This window comes from Haliotis cracherodii, unplaced genomic scaffold (assembly GCF_022045235.1).
Source record: "Haliotis cracherodii isolate W230 unplaced genomic scaffold, xgHalCrac1.p SCAF_2, whole genome shotgun sequence".
Taxonomy (NCBI): domain Eukaryota; kingdom Metazoa; phylum Mollusca; class Gastropoda; order Lepetellida; family Haliotidae; genus Haliotis; species Haliotis cracherodii.
This window is the reverse complement of record NW_027266275.1, coordinates 65,184,430-65,212,388: the sequence shown is the minus strand read 5'-3', so window position 1 is coordinate 65,212,388 and position 27,959 is coordinate 65,184,430. Positions and strand designations below refer to the sequence as shown.

At 39.8% G+C, this 27,959-nt stretch overlaps 1 protein-coding gene and 1 long non-coding RNA gene across 2 annotated transcripts in view; both read left to right on the top strand.

Moving 5' to 3' along the window:
• Nucleotides 1-27,959, top strand: part of LOC139467735 (cadherin-23-like) — a 69,078-nt gene that overhangs the window by 24,320 nt on the left and 16,799 nt on the right. Inside the window, exons 13-18 of the mRNA XM_071249245.1 lie at nucleotides 21,158-21,328; nucleotides 23,328-23,576; nucleotides 24,009-24,542; nucleotides 25,121-25,309; nucleotides 26,331-26,550; nucleotides 27,019-27,332. Coding sequence (XP_071105346.1) covers nucleotides 21,158-21,328; nucleotides 23,328-23,576; nucleotides 24,009-24,542; nucleotides 25,121-25,309; nucleotides 26,331-26,550; nucleotides 27,019-27,332 — 1,677 coding nt within the window. The remainder of the gene's footprint in view (nucleotides 1-21,157; nucleotides 21,329-23,327; nucleotides 23,577-24,008; nucleotides 24,543-25,120; nucleotides 25,310-26,330; nucleotides 26,551-27,018; nucleotides 27,333-27,959) is intronic.
• Nucleotides 13,950-17,123, top strand: LOC139469685 (uncharacterized). The gene is made up of 4 exons (XR_011653740.1): nucleotides 13,950-14,038; nucleotides 15,536-15,547; nucleotides 16,498-16,614; nucleotides 17,002-17,123. It is a non-coding gene; the product is annotated as an uncharacterized lncRNA (long non-coding RNA).

The window sequence follows — 27,959 nt, the reverse complement described above, 5'->3', positions numbered from 1 at the left end:
TATGGGGCTGAAATGTGGAGTTTTGAAAACTGCAAAGAAATAGAAAGTATCCATGTACTTGCTTGTAAACGTCTGCTAGGTGTTAAAACGTCTACTCCCAATCATGTTGTGCGAGGAGAGTGTGGAAGATACCCACTGTACATTTCTGCGTATAAACGCTGTATAAAATATTGGTGTAAACTTACGTCCCTACCAAATTCACGATATCCTAAGAAAAGTTATGATATGTTATTTCAGCTAGCCACACATGGTAAAACTAATTGGGCTACAAAAGTCAAAACTCTTTTATACAGCCTTGGATTTGGATATATATGGGAGAACCAATATGTTATTTGCCCCGAATCATTTATTTCCGAATGTGAAGATCGGTTAAAATTTGCTTACGAACAGGACTGGCATTGGTCTTTAGCAAATAGTTCTAAAATGTTCCATTATACACTTTTCAAAAATTCATTTAGTCTAGAGTCGTATTTGTCTGCTATCACTATCAACAAATTTCGTGTTTCACCAGCCCAGTTTCGCTGTAGCTCCAACACTCTCCATATTGAGACTGGTAGATACGTTAATACTCCACGAGAGCAGAGATTGTGCAATAGTTGCAACCAAAGATATGTCGAGAATGAATATCATTTTTTATTAATTTGTAACGCTTATGATGAACTTCGTCTTTAGTATTTACCACAGAAGTATTTTGTACATCCTACTCTGGCTAAATTCAATATGCTTATGGCGGTAAACAATGAAACTGTAATTAGAAATGTTGCAACTTTTATATACCATGCTATGAATGTTAGACTCCAAACACTAACCCTATAAATGTTAATGATGGACCGAATATTGTACCATGGGCCGATGGCCTACACATGTACATGAATAAAGAATTGAGTTTAATAATAAAGAAGTATCCCTGAGTGAAAGCATTTGCGGATTTCGGATTGCGTGGATGATACAATTACTACTCCCTTGTTGTCATCCACATTTTCTGGTATAACCCTACACTTGTGTATTTGTCGTAATTCACTTGCTGCTCAGTTAATGACTTTATAACATGTATACTTAGTTGTAGCACCACTCAGATTGGTATTTCTTGTACCTGGGGTAATTAATCAATCTAAATCCAGGTTTGAAGTGAGGTGGAATGTGAGTTTTGCGATATGCACGTGGCAGCCCAGCAAGAGATGTATGATCAGTTGCTTTACTTTTTTTGTAAATCAACTGATCATTCCCAGACATAAAAGGATCAACAGGAAATACGTTGACTGATTAATTACTGTTATCTTGCACAGTGGATGTGTCAAAAGTAAGTGTTTACATGTGAAGGTAGGTTTACTAAACCTAAGGAATACACTCATATCATGGCGTGAAGTACAGATGTAAAAACAACATTCTTTGTTCAAAGGGTAACCGATAATACACTGACTGGTTGTTCATTGTTACCTAACTCAATGTATGTTTTTAAGAACCGTGGACATTATAAAAATAGTTGTCACGTGTGCTTTCTCAGCTAACTTGGCACCTATATGAAACAATTGAAACAAACTAAGTGATCAGTTAAGAAACAAACACAGGTTATAATATTCGATACATTTAAATAACGTTTAAAAACGATATATTTAAATATTTTAATATATTTCATATATATTCCAAATATTGTTTCCAAATAATTATTATTAAAGTATTGGATTCTTACATAGACATTTGACATCGAATAAGTATTTTTGTACAGCTGCAGACGCAATGGATATTGTTCCTTTATGTTGATATTCCCGGATACATTATAACTTTGGTAGGATTGTAATAATGATATTTGCATTTTGTTTTCATTCATTCACTGCAGCTTTGAAGAGAATGATTCTTGTTCCTTTCCGTTTGGTTGGGAAGTTTTTCGATGCGCGATAGACGTTGTTTTCACAAGTATTTTCTTTTGTAAGCGTGTATATGTTACAGTCAATGTGTAAAATATGATTCACTCAGGCAATTTATTAAATATCTAAATATTTCTGTCATTTTACAAATTGACTGAATAATCCATTCATTTATTTAACCGACTGACTAAAAATGATAAAGACGATCAAAAGAGCTTAAACACATCACAATATATTAATTATGCTTAGAAAAGAAGCCAAACAATACAGAACTGTACTTGGTGATGATATTAAACATAAACAAATATTTGGAATTCGTTGTCATATTAATAAAGATGGACATATTTTTCTGTTAATTTGTAAAATAAACTGAATATTTAGGCGTTTAATAAATTTCCTTAGTGAAATCTGTTTACATTTTGAATGTTAACATATATACACGGTAAAATAAGCAATGTTCAGATGAAATATTTACTTTGTGTTGCAAGTCAAATAGTGTACACGAAGATCGCACAATTACCAAGCAAGTGACTTATCAAAACTGCATCACCATTACCGATGCTCCCCACAAATATACCTACATTTCCAAAACTGTATTTCATTTTTGTTGATCAATGTGACCATACGTCCTTCTACTATCAATAAAAATGCGCTTACGAATGGCGCAACTTTGGTCAAAAGTTTGTTCCCCCTCTAATGAGTGTGTCACGCGTTGCACACGAGTGGCGGACGGGGTGCACACGCGTGACCAACCCGATGCACACTGGTTGCGTAACGCGTTGCCCATACGTGTAAGGGGAATGAACTTCTAGGCAGTAGTGGCCTCCACTTTCTATACTGTAGACACAGATGGCCTCCACTTTCTATACTGTAAACACTGATGGCCTCAACTGTTTATAGTGTAAACACTGATGGCATCCACTGTATATACTGTAGACACTGATGACCTCAACTGTATATACTGTAGACACTGATGACCTCAACTGTATATACTGTAAACACTGATGACCTCCACTGTATATCCTGTTATCACCGATGACATCCACTGTATATACTGTAGACACTGATCGCCTCCACTGTATATACTGTAGACACTGATGGCCTCCTTTGTCTATACTGTAGACACTGATGACCTACACTGTATATACTGTAGACACTGATGACATCCGCAGTATATACTGTAGACACTTGTGACATCCACTGTATATACTGTAGACACTGATGACCTCCACTGTATAAACTGTTAACACTGATGACCTCCACTGTATATACTGTAAACACTGATGACATCCACTGTATATACTTTGGACACTTATGACTAACTCTGACTATATTGTAAACACTGATGACCTCCACTGTATGTATGCAGCAGTGACATTTTGAGGGTATAGTAATGACATAACTTGACTGACTGATATAGAAGATTTAACGTGCGCTTTCCGACTACAGCGTATTTCGCACACGGGCCTGGCCGGACCATTTAGTGTATTCCGAGAAGGGTGAAAGTGGTGTGTGCAACCCAAGAGGGGGCTTTTAGGGGTTGCTTATATTGATTTTTTGAAATTTTTAAATTTGGAATAAATGCTGAGGTGGGTGGAGGAGGGAACTAAGGGAGCCGGGTGAGGTGGGTGTTTGTATGTTTATTGGATTTTGGATTGGTAGATTAATTAATTTTTAGATGCGCTTAATTAGGTCTGTTTTGATTAGGAATACGCCTAGGGCCTTGAAGTTTTCTAGTTTATTTTGAGGGTTTAGTATTTCATCTAGAGTAGGAACCTTATTTAGATTGAGGGTGGTTTGTAGTGTGGTTCTGTGTGTTTGATAGTGGGTGCAGTGAATGAGTGCGTGTTCTGTGGTTTCGGGTTGTTTGCAGTGGGGACAGTTGCCTGTGGTGTGTCTTTTAAGTTGTTTTAGGTGGTTATTTAGGTTAGTGTGTCCTGTTTGGAGTTTTGTAATTAATCTGTCAATTTTTTTAGAGGGGTGTAGGATTTTAGGTTTGGCTAGTGGTTTTCTGAGCACTTTTTTGATTTGGCTGTTTGAGTTTTGATATTGATTATGCCATTTTTTGGTTATTTTTTGTTTGTTTACACTTTTAATTTCTGATTTTGTGATGGGTAGGTTTAGGCTTATTTCTGGTATTTTGAGAGATAATTTAGCTGCTTTATCGGCGCTTTCGTTGCCGTAAATTCCTACGTGGGCGGGGATCCACAAGAAGGTTATTTGTTTGCCTGCTTTTGTTAGGTCGTTGGAGCTTTTAAGTATTTGGTTTATTAATTTAGGTCGTTTTTTGGTATTTTTGTTTTGGAGGGCTTGTAGTCCGCTAAGGGAGTCAGTGAGAATTAGGATTTTGTTGTTGTTTTTAGATTGTTGGTTATGCAGGGCTGAGGCCATGCCCATAAGTTCGGCCGTGAATATAGATTGGTTGTTAGGGAGTCGGTAAGATTGTGTGGATATAACTGGTTGTGTGGTATGGACTCCGAAGCCTGTGTGGTTGGAGATCGGGTCTGAAGATCCGTCAGTGTATATGTGACACCAATTTGGCCAATTTTCGTGTATGTATGCAAGTGTGGTGGTTTTAGCTATGTTTGGGTCGGTTTGTTTATTTATTTGGTTAGCTAGCGTTGTGTCTATTTGGGGTATTTTCAGTTTAGGGGTGAAGATATTTGATTTTTCGCAGTTCTGTTTAAGATTTTGAGTTTGGTGTTCATTGAGGTAGTTAGTTATTCTTTGGGATATTGGGGTGAGTAAGGGGTGTTTGCGAGCTAGAGCTTGGTTTCTTGGGCTAATGTTTTGGTTAATTAGGTTTTGGATGAGAGGGTTTGTTTGGGACGCGGCCCAGAAATTAAGGCTTAGATGTTCCCTGCGTAGATTTAGTGGCATTTCTCCTGTAAGGGCCTGAAGTGAGGTGTAGGAGGTGCCATGTTGGGTGCGTGTAATTAGTTTGAGAGCCTGATATTGTATTGAGTCAAGTTTTTTAGAAAGAGAGTTGTTTAGGGTATTGTATATGGCACAGCCGTAGTCTAGTTTTGATCTAATTAGTGTTGTATATAGTGAGAGGAGGGTATCTTTGGAGGCTCCCCAGTTAGAGCCGGTGAGACATCTTAATGTGTTAAGGTCTTTGCTGCATCTAGTTTTTAGGTTTTGGACGTGAGCCTCCCAGGTGAGGTGTTGATCGAAAATAAGTCCTAAGAATTTTGTTTGTTTTTGGAATTTGATTGTTTGGTTGTTTAGCTGGAGGATTGGGTAGGCAGGTTTCATGTTTTTATGTTTGAATAATACTCCTGTTGTTTTATCTGAGTTAAGGGAGAAGCCCGATTTGTCTGCCCATTGTTGTATTTTATTTAGAGATTTTTGGATTAAGTTTTCTGCCATTTTAATGCTTTTAGTGCGGATCCATAGGGCTCCGTCATCCGCGAATTTTGAAGTGTTTAGTTTAGGGGATAAGCCCTCGAATAGATCATTTATCATTATATTGAAGAGGGTTGGGCTGAGGATGCTGCCCTGGGGAGTGCCATTTTCTAGGGGACACTGGTCCGATAGTGTATGGTCTATACCCACGGTAATTTTGCGATTGTTTAGGAAATCTTGGATGAAGTTTATTATTTGACCTTTTAGTCCTATTTTTTTTAGTTTTTGTATTAGCCCGTGGTGCCATACCATATCGAAAGCTTTAGAGAAGTCGAGGAATATGCCTATGGTGTATTGCTTGTTTAGCTGTCCTGTTTTTATATCCTGTTCTAGTCGGGCAAGGTTATCGAGAGTTGATCGGCCAGGAGTGAAGCCGCTCTGGTCAGGATTTATGATGTTGTTTTGGTCTAGGTAGTGCTGTAGCCTATTTTTAGTCATAAGTTCCATTATTTTGCAGAGATTTGAGGTTAGGGAGATGGGCCTATAGGAGTTTGCCTGATCTGCTGGTTTATTTGGTTTAGGTATTGGGATTACTAGAGCTTCCTTCCATGAGGAAGGGACCTGTCCGTTTAGGTAGACTAGGTTGTATAGTTTAAGTAAAGTTTGGAGTAGTTTGGTAGGTAAGTGTTTGATTATTTGGTAAGAGGTGAGGTCTAGGCCAGGGGCTGTTCCTTTTTTTCTGTTGTTTAGTACGTGATTTAGTTCTTCTATGGTGTAAGGTTGATTTATTTCTAGGTTGTCTTGTCTGTTTTCTTTGGAGAATTTGGTTTCTTTATTTAGTTTATCTTGGAATTTCTTACTGAAGTTACTGTTGCTGCTAACTTTAGAGAAGTGTTTGGCTAGGTTGTTGGCCTTTTGGGTGGGGTTAGTTGAGTTGTTTATATTGGGGCTTTTTTTGTGCTGTTTGATGCCTCGGATGGCGTGAATTTTGCGCCACACCTTCCTAGCGTCGGTGTGGTGGTTTAGCTCCTCACAGAATTTTTTCCAGTTTTTGGTTTTAGCAGTTTTAACTAGGTATTGCACTTGGTGGTTAAGTTCATGAGCTGTTTTGAGATGAGAGGGGTCTCGTTTAGCTCTGTTGAAAGCTGATTTGCGTTTTAGTCTAGTTAGCTCTATTTCCTCATTCCACCAAGGGACAGTGGGTTTTCCTGGGTTGGATGATTTGAAGGGGATTGCGGATTTGGCTGCGTTGATTATGAAGTTAGTTAGGTTTTGACAGAATGTTTCGGGGTCTGTTGTTTCTAAATCGTTTAGATTAGCTTCGTTGCATAATTCTTGGAATTGGTCCCAGTTGGCGTTTTTGTACTGAAATTTAGGTTTCTGTTTAGGGGTTTGATTTGGTATTTTTATATTTCCTAGGGTTATATTTATGGGAAAGTGGTCGCTGCCTAGAGGTACTGGGTGGACGTCCCACATCAGACTTTGTGCTAAGTCTGGCGTACATATTGTTAAGTCGATAGCCGACATGGTGTGGTGGGTTTTGTCGTATCTAGTTGGTTGGTTATTGTTTAATAGTATTAGGTCATTTTTTTCGATCCACTCTGATATTAGTTGTCCATGGTTGTCTAGTTTATCTGCAATGCCCCAGGTAGGATGATGGGCATTGAAGTCTCCTAGGAAGATGGTTGATTTATTTCCTAATTGGTAAAGGATATCTAGGTCTGTATCTTTAATTGGTTTTAGTGTTGAGTGATAGATGATAATAATTTTTATTTTTTGGTTATTGATGGTGACTTGGATTCCATTGGCTTCTAGATTAGGAGTGTTTACTTTAACTTCCTCGTAGTTAATATCCTCTCTAACGTAGATGATTAGACCTCCTCCTGTTCTGCCTGGCATGGTTTTGGACCTGTCGGTTCTCACTGCGTTATAATTTGGTAGGTTGAATTTAGTTTTATGTGAGAATTTGGTTTCTTGAATACAAGCTACATGGGGACCTTTATCGATTTTGAATTTAGCTTTGAGTTCAGAACCATGGCCGGCGAGGCCATTGGCATTCCATTGAAAAATGTTTAGGCCTTCCATTGGGAAACTGGGTGGATTTATGTTTGGTTTAGGCTTGGTTTAGGTATTTACTTTAGTAGGTTATTAAGGTTGCTGCTGAAACGGTCGGAAGAGGTGGTGACGAGTATTAGTTTATGTGCTACACCAAAGAAGGCTTTGGAGCTGGCTTCTGGATTAGACTGCTTTAACACGTAAGCTAGTAGGAGGACTAAGTTGTTTAGATTTTTGCTTGCTACGTTTTGGGTGAGTTTTTTCTATAGCTTTTGGTTTTTGGGGCTGACAAGGTAAGATCGTTTATTTCCTCTGAGGATGTGTACTCGTCCTCTTCGGTTAAGTTGTCTTTAGTTTGGTCAATCTGTTCGGTGGTGGGTTGCATGCTGGGTTTGGGTGCGAGAGTCTGAGTGGTTTCTGTAGTTTCCCTGTTGACTGGGTGTTCGGGGGTTGCCTGTAGGTTTGGGAGTGTTGTTGCCCTTGTGGCTGTGATGGCTTGTGTTGGTGCTGGTTGTGTGGTGGTCTTTGTGCCTTGGGTTTTGCTTGCGGGTGTAGATGTGGTAATTGTAGGGTGAGAGGCGGGGAGGGTGAGAGTGTGAGTTTGTGGGATGTGTGGGGTGTTTGTTTCATTTGCGATGTATGCGTCTCGCTGATTTTGGTCCCATACGGAGACTGGGTATACTGTTTTGCGTGCGTGAGTGTTGTTGTTTGGGGGTGGTGTTGGTAGTAGTGGTTTGTATGCTTGCGGTGTGGGTTTTTTGGTTTGGATTTTGGCCGTGTTTATGTCTATATGTCTGTTGGCCTGTTGGGTGAGTGATAGTCTGTGGGGGCATTGGTTCGAGAGTGATGAGTGTTTTATGGATTTGCAGTGGATGCACCAGGGTGTGCATATGCCTGGGCAGTCCGTTTGAGCACAGTTTTTGCATTTAGTTTTTTTGAAAGTACATTGGTTAGCGGTGTGATTATATTGTAGGCAATTAGAACATTGCTTTACTTGCTTGATGTATGGTTTGACCTCTAAGTTATGGTTAGCGCCGAAAGTGATATGTTTGGGGGCTTCAGGGTGTTTAGCTGTTTTTTTGAAGTTTATTATTACAATAGGTGTGGGGGTGGTTTTCCCGTTTCTGTTTGATTTAATCCTGCGGAGGCTAGTTATTTGTGGTTGGGTTTGGATAGTGTTAGCTTCTTTGGCGTATATGTCGAGGTCCTCGTCGGTTTCCCTTGGGTGCACTCGAATAACTCCCCTAGTGTATATTTGCCAGTTAGGTTTAGAGCTATTTAGGGTGAATTGGAATATTTGTTTAATTTTAGTTGCTGCTATGTAGGATTCTTGATTTGGGAAGATTATCTGATATCCTTTGAAACTACGTTTGATGTTTAGGTAATTGATTTTTTGTTGCCTTAGCCACATGCCTATTTTATTTATGGTCAGTGTTGGAGCTAGTTGTACTGAGGGGGTGGCCGAAAAAAAGTAGAGGGCCCATGTGGTGATGAGGGCTGCGGGTGAGAGGGTGTGTGAGGTAGGTGATGCCGATGCGTCTAGTTTGCGTTTTGTTGGGTTGCATGCTTGGGGAGGTGGGGTGCTGGGTTGAGTTTCCATGTAGGAGGTTTGAGGGTCTTCATCGCCGTAGCCTGCGGGAATGAGTTAGGGTGTTGCACTGTCGGAGGTGTTGTGCGCCTCCGCAGGTGTAAGGGATGTAATGCCAGATATTTCGCATATCTCGATTTGTCTTTGGTCTGTCATGCTGGGATTGGGTGTATAGGATGTGTGTGTGAGTTTGGGTGTTTGAGGTGAGGGGTTGTGACATAACTTGGTTTCTTTGTATATATCTATTTTACAATTATTGGATGTAACATGGTGTTTTATATTTTATGGTTTAAAGGTAAAATAAGAATAAAAATAATGTATAAGTCATAAAAAGGTTGTTAAAAATATTGATTGTTGGTGGCAGTATTCTAATGTTTGTGGTTTTAAGCGAATGTCAATTAGATTGTCATTTGGTTTTGTTTATCTATTAGTTCATGTGAATTCCATTCATCTGAATGGTTATGACGTCAGAGTTATGTAAAGTATAATGCTGGATCAAGAGTATTGTCTCATTCTGGATCCAGGATAAAAGTTTTTTATCACCTGACCCTAATTCTTAGCTTCTCATTGTAGACACTGTAGACACTGATGACATCCACTGAACATACTGTAGACACTGATGACATCCACTGTATATACTGTAGACACTGATGACATCCACTGTATATACTGTAAACACTGATGACCTCCACTGTATATACTGTAAACACTGATGACCTCCACTGTATACACTGTAAACACTGATGACCTCCACTGTATATACTGAAGACACTGATGACCTCCACTGTATATACTGTAAACACTGATGACCTCCACTGTATATACTGAAGACACCGATGACCTCCACTGTCTATACTGTAAACACTGGTGACCTCCACTGTATATACTGTAGACACTGATGACCTCCACTGTCTATACTGTAAACACTGGTGACCTCCACTGTATATACTGAAGACACCGATGACCTCCACAGTATATACTGTAAACACTGATGACCTCCACTGTATATACTGTAGACACTGATGACCTCCACTGTATATACTGTAGACACTGATGACCTCCACTGTATATACTGTAGACACTGATGACCTCCACTGTATATACTGTAGACACTGATGACCTCCACTGTATATACTGAAGACACTGATGACCCCCACTGTATAAACTGTAAACACTGGTGACCTCCACTGTATATACTGAAGACACCAATGACCTCCACTGTCTATACTGTAAACACTAAAGACTTCCACTGCATATACAGTAGACACTGATGTCCTCTAGTGTAAATACTGGAGACACTAAAGACCTCCACTGCATATACAGTAGACACCGATGGACTCCAATGTATAAACTATTGGCAAGGCGACTTTTGCTGATTACCTCTAACTTATACTTTGATGACCTCCACTGTATATACTGTAGAAACTGAGGACCTCCACTGCATGTACTGTAGACACTTATGACATCCACTGTATATACCGTAGACACTGATGACCTCCACTGTATATACCGTAGAAACTGAGGACCTCCACTGCATGTACTGTAGACACTGATGACCTGCACTGTATATACCGTAGACACTGATGACCTTCACTGTATATACTGTAGACACTGATGACCTTCACTGTATATACCGTAGACACTGATGACCTTCACTGTATATACTGTAGAAACTGAGGACCTCCACTGTATGTACTGTAGACACTGATGACCTGCACTGTATATATTGTAGACACTTATGACATCCACTGTATATACCGTAGACACTGATGACCTCCACTGTATATACCGTAGACACTGATGACCTCCACTGTATATACTGTAGACACTGATGACCTCCACTGTATATACAGTAGACACTGATGACCTGCACTGTATATATTGTAGACACTTATGACATCCACTGTATATACCGTAGACACTGATGACCTCCACTGTATATACCGTAGACACTGATGACCTCCACTGTATATACTGTAGACACTAATGACATCCACTGTATGTACTGTAGACACTGATGACTAACACTGTATAAATTATAATCTCTGATGTCCACGACTGTACTAACTATTGGCAAGGCAACTATTACCGAATACCTGTAACTTATACTTTGATGTCTTCTACTGTCTTGTCAGGGGAGGCAAATATTCCACCCATCATCACTGTACAGAGCACCGTTCAGGTGTCGGAAGACACGCCCACTGGTGAGTATTTCAAGTGCTCAAATTTGGCGCTAAGATTTATAACAGGAGTTGGATACTACAAGTTGCAATATCTCAAAAATAATATATTAGAAGTAACCTTGAATAATTGATATTCATTAAATTTCATATTGCAAATATCCCTCTTGATCACAGTGTACATGTAAAGAGTTATATTAAACTTCCTTGTATGTTGTTCAACGATTCAATGGTGTCAATGTTGGCACAAGATGTGCTCGTCCGTGGATCTTTTGAAGATCGTTAATTTGTACAATTTGGTTTACCACAAAAGGCATCAACATATCTTAAAGGAACCAGTAATAGGTGATTTTTTATGTTTAGTGCATTTGATTATGATATTTACATCACATGTGTAATAATTCCTTTTTGGTTAGTTCAGCTATATTTTGGTATTAAGTATCAAAGTTAGTTCTGTCGCATGGGACAGTCACATGGAATATTCTCAAATGCGTTAATGGATAGGTGATACTTTCATAACGTTTGTCTTATATAGATCACCCACCGCAATATACTGATTATCATATTGTCATGGCGTTTGGTGCACACAGGTTCCGTCCTGTTCAACATAAGCGCCAGTGACGATGACAGGCCGCCTGTACTGGACATCAGATCGGCTGAAGTCAGTCATATCGTCAGGCTGGAGAACATTACAGTCGACGGCAACACTAGACACGCGTCGGTGGTACTGAACAATCCACTCGACAGAGAAACGGTAAGTCTTTAATAGTCGATATCCTACAACATAGCCGACAGAGTGCAATTGTAGACTCATGTATACCCTCACCCTGTTTACTCGGGCAAATCAGCAACACACAGAACAGCTCGACACAAGATGCGTTTTGATACATTTGTCACAATTTTTATCACAGTGATTGGATACAAGATTGCCAATGCGGCTTAAAACAATAATCACCCTCTCATTATGTTCACATATCACATGAGCCGAACTCTAGTACTCTGTCTCAACAAATCTGACGTCGCCTGCAAATCAAAACGAACAGTAGCCAACAATACGAGGTTGTGTGTCACAAATGAAACATCGGCGGTTCAATTAGTCAGACTAGTGTATTGCGAAGCTAACAACATTTTTGAAACTATTTATTAACAATACCAGTATACCACAAAACGCAGGTAACAGCAAATGTTGACTAGAAACCACTTCCACGTCTAATCTAAAGACCACAGAGAAACATATCCACAGTTTTATCAATTCATAAAACAAGGTCTGGACGGTTTACCAGACCACAACAGTTCCTGTAGACAATCTTTTGGAAGCATTTACCAAACCGCATGAGTATATTCAGCCTCAGCCTCCAGTCATTATAGTTGCACGTCTGCTACCCATTCGTCACCATTCGCCTCTTTCCGTAACCTGCAATTCGGCTTGCTCCGGAACAAAACGAGTTGTTTACGAAGTGTCTACTACCCGACCGGGGGCTACACGTTCATTAATGACCGATCTGTACATGGATATCATAAACATCTTTTGCAGGATGGTTCCACAAAGGCTGTGGTATTCTTTGCCTCTGACGGCACATTTGAGGTAATATAATGTTTCTAACCTCGGATTAATTAAAAAAAATATTCATGCAGAAATTCGACAACGAACTCACACAAACAACACACATACCTTTATCTGTTTTACCGCTTCTTTAACAATTTATACCCGTGATAGTGGGTTTCAACAAAGTGATAACTTCGGCATCACTTCAGACTTGATATGACTAAAATAATGTTCAAAACTATGTTAACCAAACTTTTAACTAGCTCCATCTAATTCTGACACATTGACAAAAACCCATACGCTTTCATATAAAATATTTGTTAAGAAAACTACACTGCATACAGAAAGATTTCCGAGTGTATTCATACACTTGTTTCAGATAAATGGAAAATGATGTTTGTTACTCTGTTACCTCCACTGTAGATATGGACTCTCTATACTGACTCTCTATAATGATGTGTCTGTGCAGGTGTCCGCGAGGGTCACCCTCATCATCCTGGACATGAACGACGAGAAACCGGTGTTCAACCAGCCCGGCTACAGGGTCACCGTGATGGAGGTATGAGACTGGGACCCAAATGAATAGAATATTGGTACACTTGATGAAAGTTCAGGTTAAACATGATTACACGAACACCTGGTGTCATCACCTTTATGGTGGAAATATTGACACCATTGGAAGTGAAAGTTAACAGTTCCTTCACGAACACCTGGTGTCATCACCTTTATCGTGGAAATATTGACACCATTGGAAGTGAAAGTTAACATCTCATTCACGTACACCTGGTGTCATCACCGTTATATTTGAATAATTGCATGATTTGAAGGGCAGGTTAGACTTGTTCATAATATACCTGGTGTCATCTCCGTTATACTGGTATCATTGGAAGTGTAGGTTCGTTAAACGGCAGGTTAAACGCTGGTGTCATCAGTTTTGTATTCGTAATACTGGCATGATTGGAAGTGCAGGTTAAACATCTGTTTCATATATACCCGGTGTTATTTCCGTTATACTGGTAGTGTAGGTTTGTTAAAAACACTACCTTCACGAGCACCTGGTGTCATCTCCGATATAGATGTACCATATTTATGCAGATTCGTTATACACCAGCTCCGCGAACACCTGGTGTCACCACCGTTATGTACTTTTACATATTTATTTACTCTTTGCGTGGGTTCATTGGCGTAAGGCTTTTGATGGAGTGATGGCGAAAGACTGTTATTTGTTTCTCATTCTAGGAAGGTTCATACCTATAACAAGTCGCTATAAGATGTATTATTGCCGTTGCGGCTTTACGCACTCACATTAATAGGATCTATATATCATTTCAACCGGTTCATGTGACCTCTGTTCTGTGTTTGTTTCAAGTCTGCTACAGTAGGTACAACAACTACAACAGTTACAGCACTGGACCCTGATTCGGGAATTGGAGGTCAGGTGTATTATGGTTTGCAGGTAGGTGCTGACCGATAGTAGATAAGTTTGTAAAAAAGTGTACCAATACTGTTCGAGGTCTACCAAGACGATGTATCGGTCAATATACCTACACATTCGTTGTGAGATATCCGAGGCTCAAGAAAGTTTCACAAACGTAAAAGTTGGTGTATTGGATAGTAATGAAATAACAAACTGACGCCCGACTCTGGGCGAGTTAACATTCTGTTACCATTACTATTAATGTGACGTTGATGTATCAAAAGTACAGAGCCAGCCTAAACTATTCATAAACACATTTTAGTCTCCAGTTCATCAATACTACGCCCTAACTCATTCTATCGTTTGAGTGAGTGAGTGAGTGAGTGTGTTGGGTTTAACGCCGCTTTTTAACAGTATTCCAGTTATATCACGACGTGTCAGCTTATGTGAGAGGAAAGCACGAAGTGATGTAGGTCCTAGACGTTTAACACTTTGGTGAAACCCACGAGCATGGTGCTGACAGACCTAGAAACATAACCGGGGTGAACCGGGATTCGAACTCACAATCACAGGTTTCTGGCGTGCCAAAGGGACCCAACTCTGCAGAGAGAATTGCGGCGCCTTAGATGACTGGGCCACCAGTGGCCCCTGTTGGTTGAGAAAGATGACCATGATCATGTGTGAACAATAATTTGAGCGAGAAAGGCCATTTGTGCTCTTGTTGTGAGAGGGCGTACATTGTCCTGCTGGAATATCTGCAGCCTCGCTGGAGATGTGAACGTGCGGACGCAGAACGTTATCTCTGTAAATAACAATAGTTACACGTTGTCTTGTGTGGAATCCTGTGTTCGTAGCTGAGTGTTCCCTACACCTTATCATTACCACCTCATCAGCAGTTGGCTCATCTTTCTGAAGCAAGAGCGTCCACTAGCCTTTTTTATCAAAGTCTTGTTTCCACCCCTGCAACATCAAGCCAACTTTCCTGTGCTAAATATGATTGGACTATCGCACATATCCATATCAACATCCATGACCGGTACACCATTGAAGATTTACCGCTGCCTGTCTTTTTCAACTTTAACCCCCCCCACCCCCCCCAACAACTGCCTGTGTTATGGTGTAAGGTGTGGAATCACGAATGTTTTCGTTATCTGATCGACTAGGTCGTCGTCTTTGGTAGTCGCCATCTTTGTGGAGCTATACGAGATAAGAACATCGATCTGATTGGATATCGAGTTTTCAGAAAAGGTAGAAACTAGGCTTTGAAATAGGCTAGTGGACACGCTTACCTCGGGAAGATGCAGTTGGCTTGAATGACAACACAATTCATTTCGATGTGTCCATCTGCCAGGACATTCATTTCATCACCTTATTCGGTGGGTCCTATATGTGACGAGAAACAGTTTGAAGCAGTTTAGGCATGGAGGTTTAGACAGTGGTTCGTTGGTTTTGACTATATGATGACATTATGTTCATAAGGTGTGAGATTCTAACTATAGGCTTTACTCTGAATGAAATGATTTCTCTTTTTTCTAGGCCAAGGGCCAGGTGAGTGGACAGAGTCTGTTAAATTAAAGAAATATCTTCTCCATAACGCTATCAGTGACAAGTATCCTGTATTCAGATGTTACACAATGTTCCTGCTATTATGTCCACGTTGATGAGGATGGAGAGTAACATGAACTGACCTTTGCAACCATGCTGGCATTTGGACAAGTGGATTTCTCCGTGATGATTAATAATACGTCCCTACTATGAAGAGAACATTGTAATCTACAGATCTACTACTACTACTACTACTACTACTACTACTACTACTACTACTTCTACTACTTCTACTACTAGTACTACCGCTCCTCTTCCTCCTAATGTTTAAAATCAATTGTCGTGAGTAATTAATCGGTTTATCGGGTGCTTACTAATGCCTATTCGCTCCTCCTTCCAACCTCAGTGCACAGATTGTTTCATACTGTGAGTCGCTGCTGATAACGTCTGTAATGTGTTTTCATTTCTACGTATGCGAAAACAAATTCTAAACAGGATTTTTTTTTTACTTGTCATTCCAATTTCGTAAAGTAGAGAGAATCCACATTTTATATTTCTAGTAAAACGAAGAGGACTGAGGCAATATATGATACATGTTTCCCGCGGCATATTACTATTATTAGACCTATTACTTTTCCATACCGCTTATTTCGATGTAATGTGTATAAATGTCCTACGAATAATATTGTTTCTAAGTTGACAGATATCTCCAGCGAGTGTTACATAAAGCATAGAACACCTGTTATATGAGCCATAAATTGTGTTTGTGTTAATGATATTCACTAAACGATTATGATATATAATATTAACGTTTTTTCTTATGAAATACTAGTTTATAATTCGGAAAGTTAAATACTTTCCTAAATTCAGCATAAAACTTTGTCGTTTGGTGATCTCTTTGCGTTTATAGAAAACGACAAATAAGAGTACAATAAAGATGATACTGACTTCAGAACGCCGATGAGTATAAATACACGTTCTATGTGGATCCAAGGAATGGCCATATTATCCAGAATGAAAGTCTGGACTACGAGAAAAGGACTTTCTATCAATACGACGTCCAGGCATGGGTAAATAGTTATTTGCTTTTTCTTTTGCCGAAGAACATTCATGACAGAAAAATGTTCCTACCTTGGACAGTCCATTATATATAACTATCATTTTTGTCGCCTGTTGTGTCGCGCGTCCTGCGATAGTGCATCGTTATTTATTTTGCTGTCAGGTTTAAACTTTGGTTAACCCAAATGAAAGTAAACGGAAAATTGGTGTAATGGTTGTGTCCTTTCGCAATTATTCACGGAGAAAAGTATTTTTCTTCCTTGTTTTCTAAATAAAGTATCTCCTGAGAAAAGGTATCTGCGTGTCTTCAGGACGCCAACCCAGATGAATCTCTTGGTTTGATCAATCTCATTCTGTATCGGCTATAGTCAACACTCACATGTAATGCGTGTCTTCAGGACGCCAATGAAACTCATGGAGTCAACGATGCTGATCCAGTCGACTTCTTCGTCACTGTGCAAGATGTCCAGGACACTCCTCCCGTCTTTACGAACCTGTCGTACATACGACAAATTTATGAGAACGCCACAATCGTAAGTATTGATTTCCTCACTTGACGATATTCATATAAAAAGGAAACTTGATGACAACAGTAAACACGTTGCTTGTCGTACGACATCAAATATAGTAAATGTAAGTTTTTATGGGGAATATCAGAAAGGGACAGAACATAATGTATCATGGTACAGGTACATGACATGTTTATAGTTGATAGTTTTACAGCGAATGCCCATACGTATATTCAGGTATCAAGGTATTTAATATCTACAATACATTAATCAGTGTATTGCCGAGAAGAAAAATAATCAATTTGCGAACTTTGGGCATCGAGTGTAGAGAGAAGAATAATGTAAACTAATGTAAAATTACAGGAAAGTTCTGTTCTGCTTGTACAAGCCTTTGACGGGGACATAGACGTCCCGAATGATCTCAAATACTGGATTGTACATGGTCAGTAACTTGTTCTCCTCTTTATTCCCTGGTAATTAAGATTTTGACATGTACGCTTTGAGGTATTCATATTCCAACAGTTGGGCTGTGTAGACTAACTGTATCAGACTTTATTGACTAACTGTATCAGACTGTGTAAACTAACTGTATCAGACCGTGTAGATTAACTGTATCAGACTGTGTAGACTAACTGTATCAGACTGTGTAGACTAAATGTATCAGACTTTATTGACTAACTGTATCAGACTGTGTAGACTAACTGTCTCATACTTTATTGACTAACTGTCTCAGACTGTAGACTTACTGTATCAGACTGTGTAGACTAACTGTATCAGACTGTGAAGACTAACTGTATCAGACAGTGTAGACTAACTGTATCAGACTTTATAGACTAACTGTATCAGAGTGTGTAGACTAACTTTATCATAATTTATTGACTAACTGTATCAGACTGTGTAGACTAACTGTATCAGACTGTGTATACTAACTGTATCAGGCAGTGTACAGTAACTGTATCAGACTGTGTAGACTAACTGTATCAGACTTTATTGACTAACTGTCTCAGACTGTAGACTTACTGTATCAGACTGTGTAGACTAACTATATCAGACTGTGTAGACTAACTGTATCAGACTGTGTAGACTAACTGTATCAGACTGTGTAGACTAACTGTATCAGACTTTATAGACTGACTGTATCAGACTGTGTAGACTAGCTGTATCAGACTTTATAGACTAACTGTCTCAGACTTTATAGACTAACTGTATCAGACTTTATAGACTGACTGTATTAGACTTTATAGACTATCGGTATCAGGCTTTATAGACTAACTGTATCAGACTTTATAGACTTACTGTATCAGAGTGTGTAGACTAACTGTGTTAGACTTTATAAACCTAACTGTATCCGACTTTATACACTAACTGTATAAGACTGTATAGACTAATTGTATTAGACAGAGTAGACTAACTGTATCAGACTGTGTAGTCTAATTGTATCAGACTGTTTAGACTAATTGTAACAGACTGTGTAGACTAGTTGTACCAGACTTTATATACTAATTGTATCAGATTTTATTGATCAATTGTATCTATGTGGTCTAATTGTATCAGACTGTGTAGACTAATCGAAACAGAGTGTGTAGACTAATTGTATCAGACTTTACATATGAATTGTATCAGACTTTATACGTTAATTGTATCAGACTGTGTAGTCTAATTCTATCAGACTATGCAGTCTAGTTGTATCAGTGTGTGTAGACTAATTGTGTCAGATTTTATATACTAATCGTATCAGACATGATATCTTAACTGTATCCTACTTTATATACTAACTGTTTCAGATTGTATATACAAACTGTATCAGAGTATGTAGACTAATCGTGACCTGTATTTTTATGTGCTTAATTGAACAGTCATAAGATATATACAGCTCAGAAAACGCTGCAGTGCTGCAGTACCTTTAATATCGGGAAAAGGGGTTATTTGTTAGCCTAAGCAGTGTCAAGAAGGGAAACTGGACGTGAGATTATGCATTTCGGATATTTCAATGTGCCTGTCAGCGATGCAGCCTGAATGATCGCCTAAATCACCCAGTTTCTTCTTCCTCTCAATATATCTTATCTACTTGACACACTGAGTGCAGATTTGTGTTATATTTTATTTCAGACAACACGGCCTACACCGACAACTTCACCATGGACCGAAACAGCGGCCTCATCAAAACGGCACAACTACTGGACACTGACTCTGACGATATGAAACAGAAGGGTGGATTCTTATCATTCCAAGTTAATGTAAGATTCCACACAATGTTATATGACAAATGATATAACACCGAAGTGTACCTTATCAGGTTTTCTACCATGAATTTGGAAAATACAGGATTTTGATAGGTCAAACAGAATTTTCAAATCACAATGACGGCCGCCACACTCATAGAGGCGGAAAGGGTACTTCTTTTTCAATTATTGACGGGAGGTTTGAATTGATAATGGTATGTTTAATTATAGGTTACAACAATATTCAGCGTATGTGTGGCAATATATTTTGGAAAGGAAACAACAAAGAGGGTGCAGCTTCAGGAACAGCACAGAGACAGCTTCTTTTGTTTGTTTGTTGTTTAACGCCGTACTAAGCAATGTTCCCGCTATATGACGGCGGTCTGTAAATAATCGAGTCTGTACCAGCCAATCAAGTGATTGACATCATGAGCATCGATCCAGGCAATTGGGATACGATAACAACTGTCAACCGAGTCAGCGAGCCTGGCCACCCTATCCCGTTAGTCGCCTCTTACGACAAGCATTGTCGCCTTTTACGGCAAGCATGGGTTGCTGAGAACCCAGGCAGCTTGTAACTTGGCGCTTTTGGCTGCACGTTCAGTTCCAAATTCAGTTCAGCGGGGTTAAGTCCCAGGTAACATCAGAAAATTAAACACGGGCGAAGTTCCAAAGAATTCAATTCAGCGCTGTTAAATGGACAGGTGACCTAGCTCTCCATTGAAGACTGGGCGGTCGGGTAGGCTTGTGGTTAAAACGTCCGTTCGTCACGCCGAAGACCCAGGTTCGATTCCCGACATGGGTACAATGTGTGAAGCCAATTTCTGGTGTTCCCCGCAGTGATATTGGTGGATTGGTAAAAGCGGAGTAAAACCATACTCACTCACTCCACTGAAAACACAGTGTGTCACTTTGAAGCGAGCGTACCTCGCTAAGACTGCATTAATGCTCATTCAGTATTCTATTCCTAAGGTTGATAAGTTCCCAGTGATACAGATCTATACATCACGTACCTGCATATGTACAAACATGATACACAGATGGTTGGCATTTTAGCTTGACATAGCGTGTATAATATACATTTAGAATCTAAAACGTGTACCCTCTGGTAAACTGAATAAACATATCTGAACAAACTTAAGGACGTGAATTACACTTTTACACGTATCTATTTTAAGAAAAATATGAATAATTACCAATAAAGTTTGTGTGGGTTCTGATAACCTTTTTATAATAGCGATTGGGCATCCTCGTATCAAATCGTTTTTCATTGAGATACTTTTGAAACAGAAGTACGTGAAATCACATGTGTCGAGTGAGTGTTGTGCTGCAGGCGTCAGAGGTCGTCACTGACAACCAGACCCAAGAAGGAGACACCAGTGCCGTCACTCACGTCACCGTCACCATCCTTGACGTCAACGACAACTCCCCAGAGTTCTCCTCCAGCCTCATTAACGCTACTGTTCTAGAAAACGACCCTGTTGGAGTCCCCCTCAGCATAGAAAGCGTCATAGAGGTGATGGACATTGACATGGTGAGTTGACGGCAAGCTCGGAGTGCACGAGTGGGTGTGGGAGGGAGGATGCGGTGTGTGTGTGTGTGTGTGTGTGTGTGTGTGTGTGTGTGGTGGTGGTGTGGGGGGTGGGGGTATGGCGGCGACGCCAAAGACGCGCTCATCAGATTCAGAGTCATAAGAGTTATAAGAGACAAACACACATGTTACGAATTCCCGCCAAAGCATGCAGTCATGGCTTGGGGTGATTGGATGCTGTTCAATGATTCAATGATTTATTGTTAGATATGATTACATTAACTATTTCCAGACCGTGGACAACAATATGTTCGAGCTGTCTGTAGAGCAGAACGGATCACCATATATGGACTTCGACACAATCCCGGGGAGAGGTGAACCGGTGTCCAGAACAAACGTCATGCTACGTGTGAACAACACACAGGTCCTGGACTATGAACAACATGACAACATCAGCTTCCAGGTAGCATACAACAACATGATGTAACAGATAATATACCACCGCATGATGTTACAGATAATGTACCACAGCATGATGTTACATATAATATACCACAGTGTGATGTTACAGATAATATACCACAGCATGATGTTACAGATAATATACCACAGCATGATGTTACAGATAATGTACCACAGCATGATGTTACATATAATATACCACAGCGTGATGTTACAGATAATATACCACAGCATGGTGTTACAGATAATATACCACAACGTGATGTTACAGATAATATACCACAGCATGATGTTACAGATAATATACCACAGCATGGTGTTACAGATAATATACCACAGCATGATGTTACAGATAATATACCACAGCATGATGTTACAGATAATATACCACAGCATGATGTTACAGATAATATACCACAGCATGATGTTACAGATAATATACCACAGCATGGTGTTACAGATAATGTACCACAGCATGATGTTACAGATAATATAACACAGCGTGATGTTACATATAATATACCACAGCATGATGTTCCATATAATATACCACAGCATGATGTTACAAATAATATACCACAGCATGATGTTACAGATAATATAACACAGCGTGATGTTACAGATAATATACCACAGCATGATGTTACAGATAATATACCACAGCATGATGTTACAGATAATATAACACAGCGTGATGTTACATATAATATACCACAGCATGATGTTCCATATAATATACCACAGCATGATGTTACAAATAATATACCACAGCATGATGTTACAGATAATATAACACAGCGTGATGTTACATATAATATACCACAGCATGATGTTCCATATAATATACCACAGCATGATGTTACAAATAATATACCACAGCATGATGTTACAGATAATATACCACAGCATGATGTTACAGATAATATACCACAGCATGATGTTACAGATAATATACCACAGCATGATGTTACAGATAAAATGACACAGCATGATTTACAGATAATATACCAGAGCATGATGTTACAAATAATATACCACAGCATGATGTTACAGATAAAATGACACAGCATGATTTACAGATAATATACCAGAGCATGATGTTACAAATAATATACAACAGCATGATGTTACAGATAATATGCCACAGCATGATATTACATTCGTAAATTGATTGTAGATGTTATGCTATGTAATATTGCAAGTGATAATATAAGGAGTTGCTATTTATCGAGTCTTGATTGATGGAATTAAGTAAGTAAGCAAAGTGAGATTGACCAAACAGAGAGCAGAACTACTGACCCCACATTAGCCGGAATACCCGTAAGTAAAAATCCAAGATGGTTGTTACCTAAGATGAGACCGTCTACCATCAGTTACAACCATCTTGGATTTTCCAACACCTACTTCACAAATTTCACATGAAAATTCTGGTACAGAAATTCGTTATTCGAAACTGTTTTGTGTTTTTATATCATTAATTGTGATGTGCACGGAATTTTTTTTAAAGCACGTCCGTGACCTTATTGAAAAAGGGTACAGTTAAAATAAATTTTCCTCTAAGGTTTGAAGAGTAGTCTACCCTTGACTGTTAACGTCCGCGTACTGAGCCTAAAAGAGTACCGCGATAAGGATACCACATAGTGTAAACTCTTCCACATAATAAATTCGCTATGGTGTCTTAAGTTGCCGTATACGGTGTCATATTAGGTTAGTAGAAACATATTGGGTGAGGCGTGAGCCAAATAATGTTCTGCTAACTTAGTATGACACCGTAAACGGCAACTAAAGACAGCATAACTAATAGTACCCCTATCATACGATGGCGGCCTGACACCAAACGAGTCTTGGACAGAAACTCCGGTTACAGCGCATTTACTTATCTTGTTTAAACGAAAAATGTTAATTTTGAATTACGTCTGCTGCGTACAAGTTGGTAATGATTCAAGTCTACCGTAACACAGTCACGACATATGCTGTAAAGCAAGCTGATGTCAATACAGATTGTGGCGAGAGAAAGCAGGACCCAGGAGAAGCGGTCGAGCACCGTGGACGTCCTCGTGCACATCATCGACACGAACGACAACTCCCCGGTGTTCAACGACACCTACAACTTCAACATCTCTGAGGACGCCCTCCCGGGGGAGATAGTTGGGGATGTGACTGCAACCGACTCCGACAGTGGAGACTTTGGCAAAGTCTTCTATCTGATGGAAGATGAGAACGCTGATTTCATCGTTTCCAAAGCGGATGTACGTAGAACATTATGATGATAATTCGTTTGTAGGGTGATATTACTGTAGGTATACTGTAGGTTTATTCTGTAATTGTAAAAATACATACACATATTTCAGATAAGTTTATTCTTTCCAAAATAAGCTATTGTTTACCGACTTTCATATGATGTTTTAGTTCCACAAAGCCATAAGTCTTGTTTTGATGATTGCACAATGTTTTTTTAGAAGGTGGTGAAATGCAACACTTTCTTAATAGCTACAAATTCTAGAACTTTTTGTGGGTGGAATCCCTTCCGCTGACCTTGTGTGATGGCGATAAGATGCCTCACTCTTGGAGTGTGGGTTCGAATCTCGGAAGGGACTCAACCCCCAAAAGTACAAGAGTTTGTACTCTTTAAGAAAGTGTGATACCGAATATAACAATGTTACACTGTTCTTGCGCCTCAGGGTGTTATAACCGTTGCAACTAAACTGGATCGGGAAACAAAGTCGTCGTACTCGTTGTTGGTGATGGCGTACGACAACGAAGCTGATGTTAACGGACGACGTTCAGAACAGACACGGGTAGAAATACGCCTGAACGACGTTAACGATAACCATCCAACGTTTGAGCCTAAACCTGTGGCAACTCCAATTGCTGAGGACATAGACAACGGTACCATCGTCACCACCGTGTCTGCAAGGGACGCCGACGAAGGCATGAGCTCCCAGATCGAATACTACATCGCCGACGGGGGTAACCTTACAGGCCGATTTAACGTTGACAACGGTACTGGTGAAGTTGCAGTAGTCGCATCCCTGATCGGCTTCACGGGGACGCGTGTGTTGACTGTGGGAGCCAGAGACAAGGGGGAACCTCCATTGAATGGGACGCTGCAGATTGTGTTCAGCGTCAAGGACGTCAATCTCCACCCTCCTTACTTCAATCATCCGGGCGGGAACTACGACAGAAGCAACCCATTTATACTTGAAGTCAATGAGGTAAGTAGTACACTTACTCGATACCAATAAACAACAAGCATGCTTAGTGAAACCCACGATCACGGGTATGGTGCTGACAAATAATTGGGGCGAATCGGGATTCGAACCCACGATCATAGGTTTCTGAAGGACCAAAGGGACGCAACACTGGGGACGAAATAGAATACAGTCAATGAATTACGGTCAACTTGTTGGTAATGCTCGAACGGCACTTGGTTCTAAGCCATACAGTGTCCATGTGTCGGTAGAGTGACTCTTAACATTGCTCACGTTATCATTGTGGGTAATATCTATTAAATGTTTAGATTATTGAAATTGGTTTTGATGGAGAAATTAATTCTAAATTAATCTGAAAGATGGGCGATTGTTGCATTGCATATGTGAAGCCCCCAAAGATACTGAACACCCAATGCGATTTTGGAGGGAAATTGTATGCTTTAAGTACTTTAACAAAATGAGCAAAACGGCACCAACCCTTAAATGGAGTGGTGGAACTTATATACTTGTGTACTACTCCACTGTGGAGAAAGACATGACAAGGGCTACACAGTTTGACCAGATATCTGTATGACATTCAGGAGCAACACCTTCACTCTGAGATGTTCATCCTAGAAGCTGATGACGAAGACAAGGGAGAAAACGGCCAGGTTGTCTACAGGATCGAACCTTCTTGGGGAGACGATTGGACTTTCTTCTTTCTTGATACCACCTCCGGCAATTTGTCCAACACTAAAATACTTGACCGGGAAACAAGACCAACTTTCACAGTAGGTTTCCACTGAAGTTTCTGTTATTATAGAATATGTTTGTGTCATTGTTGACGTTATGTACACTAGGGTACACATATTACAGGTAATCGTCGGGTGGATTCTTATTAATATTAACAGACGCAGATGACGTTCCAAATGAACGTTACCGCCGACGCCGTTCGTTTCCAGATTATGCCTGTTTAAGCTATATGTACCTTGCACTTATTTCCACATCAGTTTCATTTTTTACTTTAACTTTAAGCAACGCTTCGTGAGTCGGCCATTTTGTTCGAGTGGACGTCACCCGCGATGGAGTGTCAGGGGCAGACAGCTATGACTGACAAATGTATCATTATAACGTCGCTCACAAAATACTGTTTACTTTCCGGGCATAATCCAGTGATCTCACGACTTCAGTTGTTCATATGGGGATTAAATGTGATAAAGGCTGATACAGGCAGTGGCGATGACATTGTGGATGTGTGGCTCGAGTTGTTCTCCTTCTGATGCCGTATTGTGGATGTGTGGATCGAGTTGTTCTCCTTCTGATGCCGTATTGTTGATGTGTGGATCGAGTTGTCTCTCCTTCTGATGCCATATTGTCGACGTGTAGATCGAGTTGTCTCTCCTTCTGATGCCGTATAGTTGATGTGTAGATTGAGTTGTCTCTCCTTCTGATGCTGTAGTGTTGATGTGTAGATCGAATTGTCTCTCCCTCTGATGCTGTAGTGTTGATGTGTAGATTGAGTTGTCTCTCCTTCTGATGCCGTATTGTTGATGTGTAGATCGAGTTGTCTCTCCCTCTGATGCCGTATTGTTGATGTGTAGATCAAGTTGTCTCTACTTCTGATTCCGTATTGTTGATGTATAGATTAAGGTGTGTCTGCTTCTGATGTTGCATTGTTGCTGTGTAGATTGAGGTGTCTCTTCTGATGCCGTATTGTTGATGTGTAGATCGATGTGTCTCTCTTTCTGATGCCGTATTGTTGATGTGTAGATGAGGTGTCTCCCCTTCTGATGCCGTATTGTTGCTGTGTAGATAGACGTGTCAGCACAAGACCAGGGAACGCCGGAACTGAAGACAACGCTGCCGTTGCTGGTGAGGTTACTAGACATCGATGACAATGACCCATATTTCCCCAACAGAAAGCATGATATCATTATAGCAGAAGAGGAGACAGAGTGTGATGATAATCTGTCTCTGGCAGATGACAAAGATGAAGGGGAGATCAACACTAGAAGGTGTTATTACATGCACAGTAAGTAATGACGTCAATGTCTCGCTGTATTGATCATGATTTTATACATCTTGTTCGGAAATAACACAAAGGTTTCGGGTATAATATGTACAACTGTATGCCCGTAATGTTAATTCTAACAAAAATGATACATAATGGACTGTTTCGCTGCATGTTTTTTTTAATAAATAGTTAAACTTTATTTTTTCAATCGTGGCATGTAATATCTAAAGGTGCGAAATCAATTTAAAATGGACGTTACATCTTTAGTATGAGAATTATGGTAACCATAGCACAATGTTTAGGTTTTGTTGTAAGTATGCTCTTAAATATACCTATTGTTTAGAATATGCTATACATGTTTTTACGGTTTACATATTCAAACAATTGAGTCATACAATTTACACTGAATTTACCAGTTGTATTGAAACAGTAATACATATTTAATCTTTAATCATATATGAGCACTAAGGTAATATTGTCCTTCAGGTGGTGATCAACCCCACGCAACGTATTTCTCTCTAAACAAGACAACTGGAACCCTATGTCTAAATCATAAACTGGACAGGGAAGAAAAGGATTTAATAAACCTGATTATCAAGGTATCAAAGGATTGTTCTCTGAATGAGTCCCCCCAGAACCCCTTCCATCCACCGTTCAACCAAAGTGACACCTCTCTCCTCCACGTCGAGGTCCATGTTGAAGACATCAATGACAACCCACCAGTGTTCAAGGATGGAGGAGAACTATTTACGGGCATTTTGTATGACGCGAACAAAGGGGATTTGGTGTACGATCTGAAGGTCAGTAGAAACTTCTCTCATCACGTTATGATCTTTACTTCCTGTTCATGATATGCTAGCGTCCTCCTGTCGATGTATGGAGAATCCTTGGCCGTGTTTCACAAAGCCTCTTTTGCGCTGAGACAGTCACAAGCCAATGGTAAATGGTGAGAGTTACGACGTTTGAAGGGTAAGATCTCTTTGTGAAACGGGCCGTGACACGTGATCTTGGTGGACAACTTCAGTGAGTAGTTTTGAGCAGAAAGTGGCATTTATATGCTGGATATATGGCAAGACAGTATGGATAGTCAACATCCCTATTACAGATGTAGCGACGTTTCGGTGAAGATTCTAATACCACTTGCTTGACAATTCTAACACCACTTGCTTGACAATGGCGTCAGGATCTGCACTGTCACCAAAGTAATTTTGATGTTCCAACGTCAAAACTGTCAAAACCATGTTATAGTGAAACTACTGTGACTCCTTCTAACTGTAGAAGAGAGGTAGTGTGTTCAGTTTATATTTATTTTACAATAAATATGGAAAGTAACTATTATTAAACGTTAAACATGTTTAAATCAAGACCAAAATAAACTGTGCTCATCAATATGACAAATGTATTTACAAATGTACATGCTTTGGCAC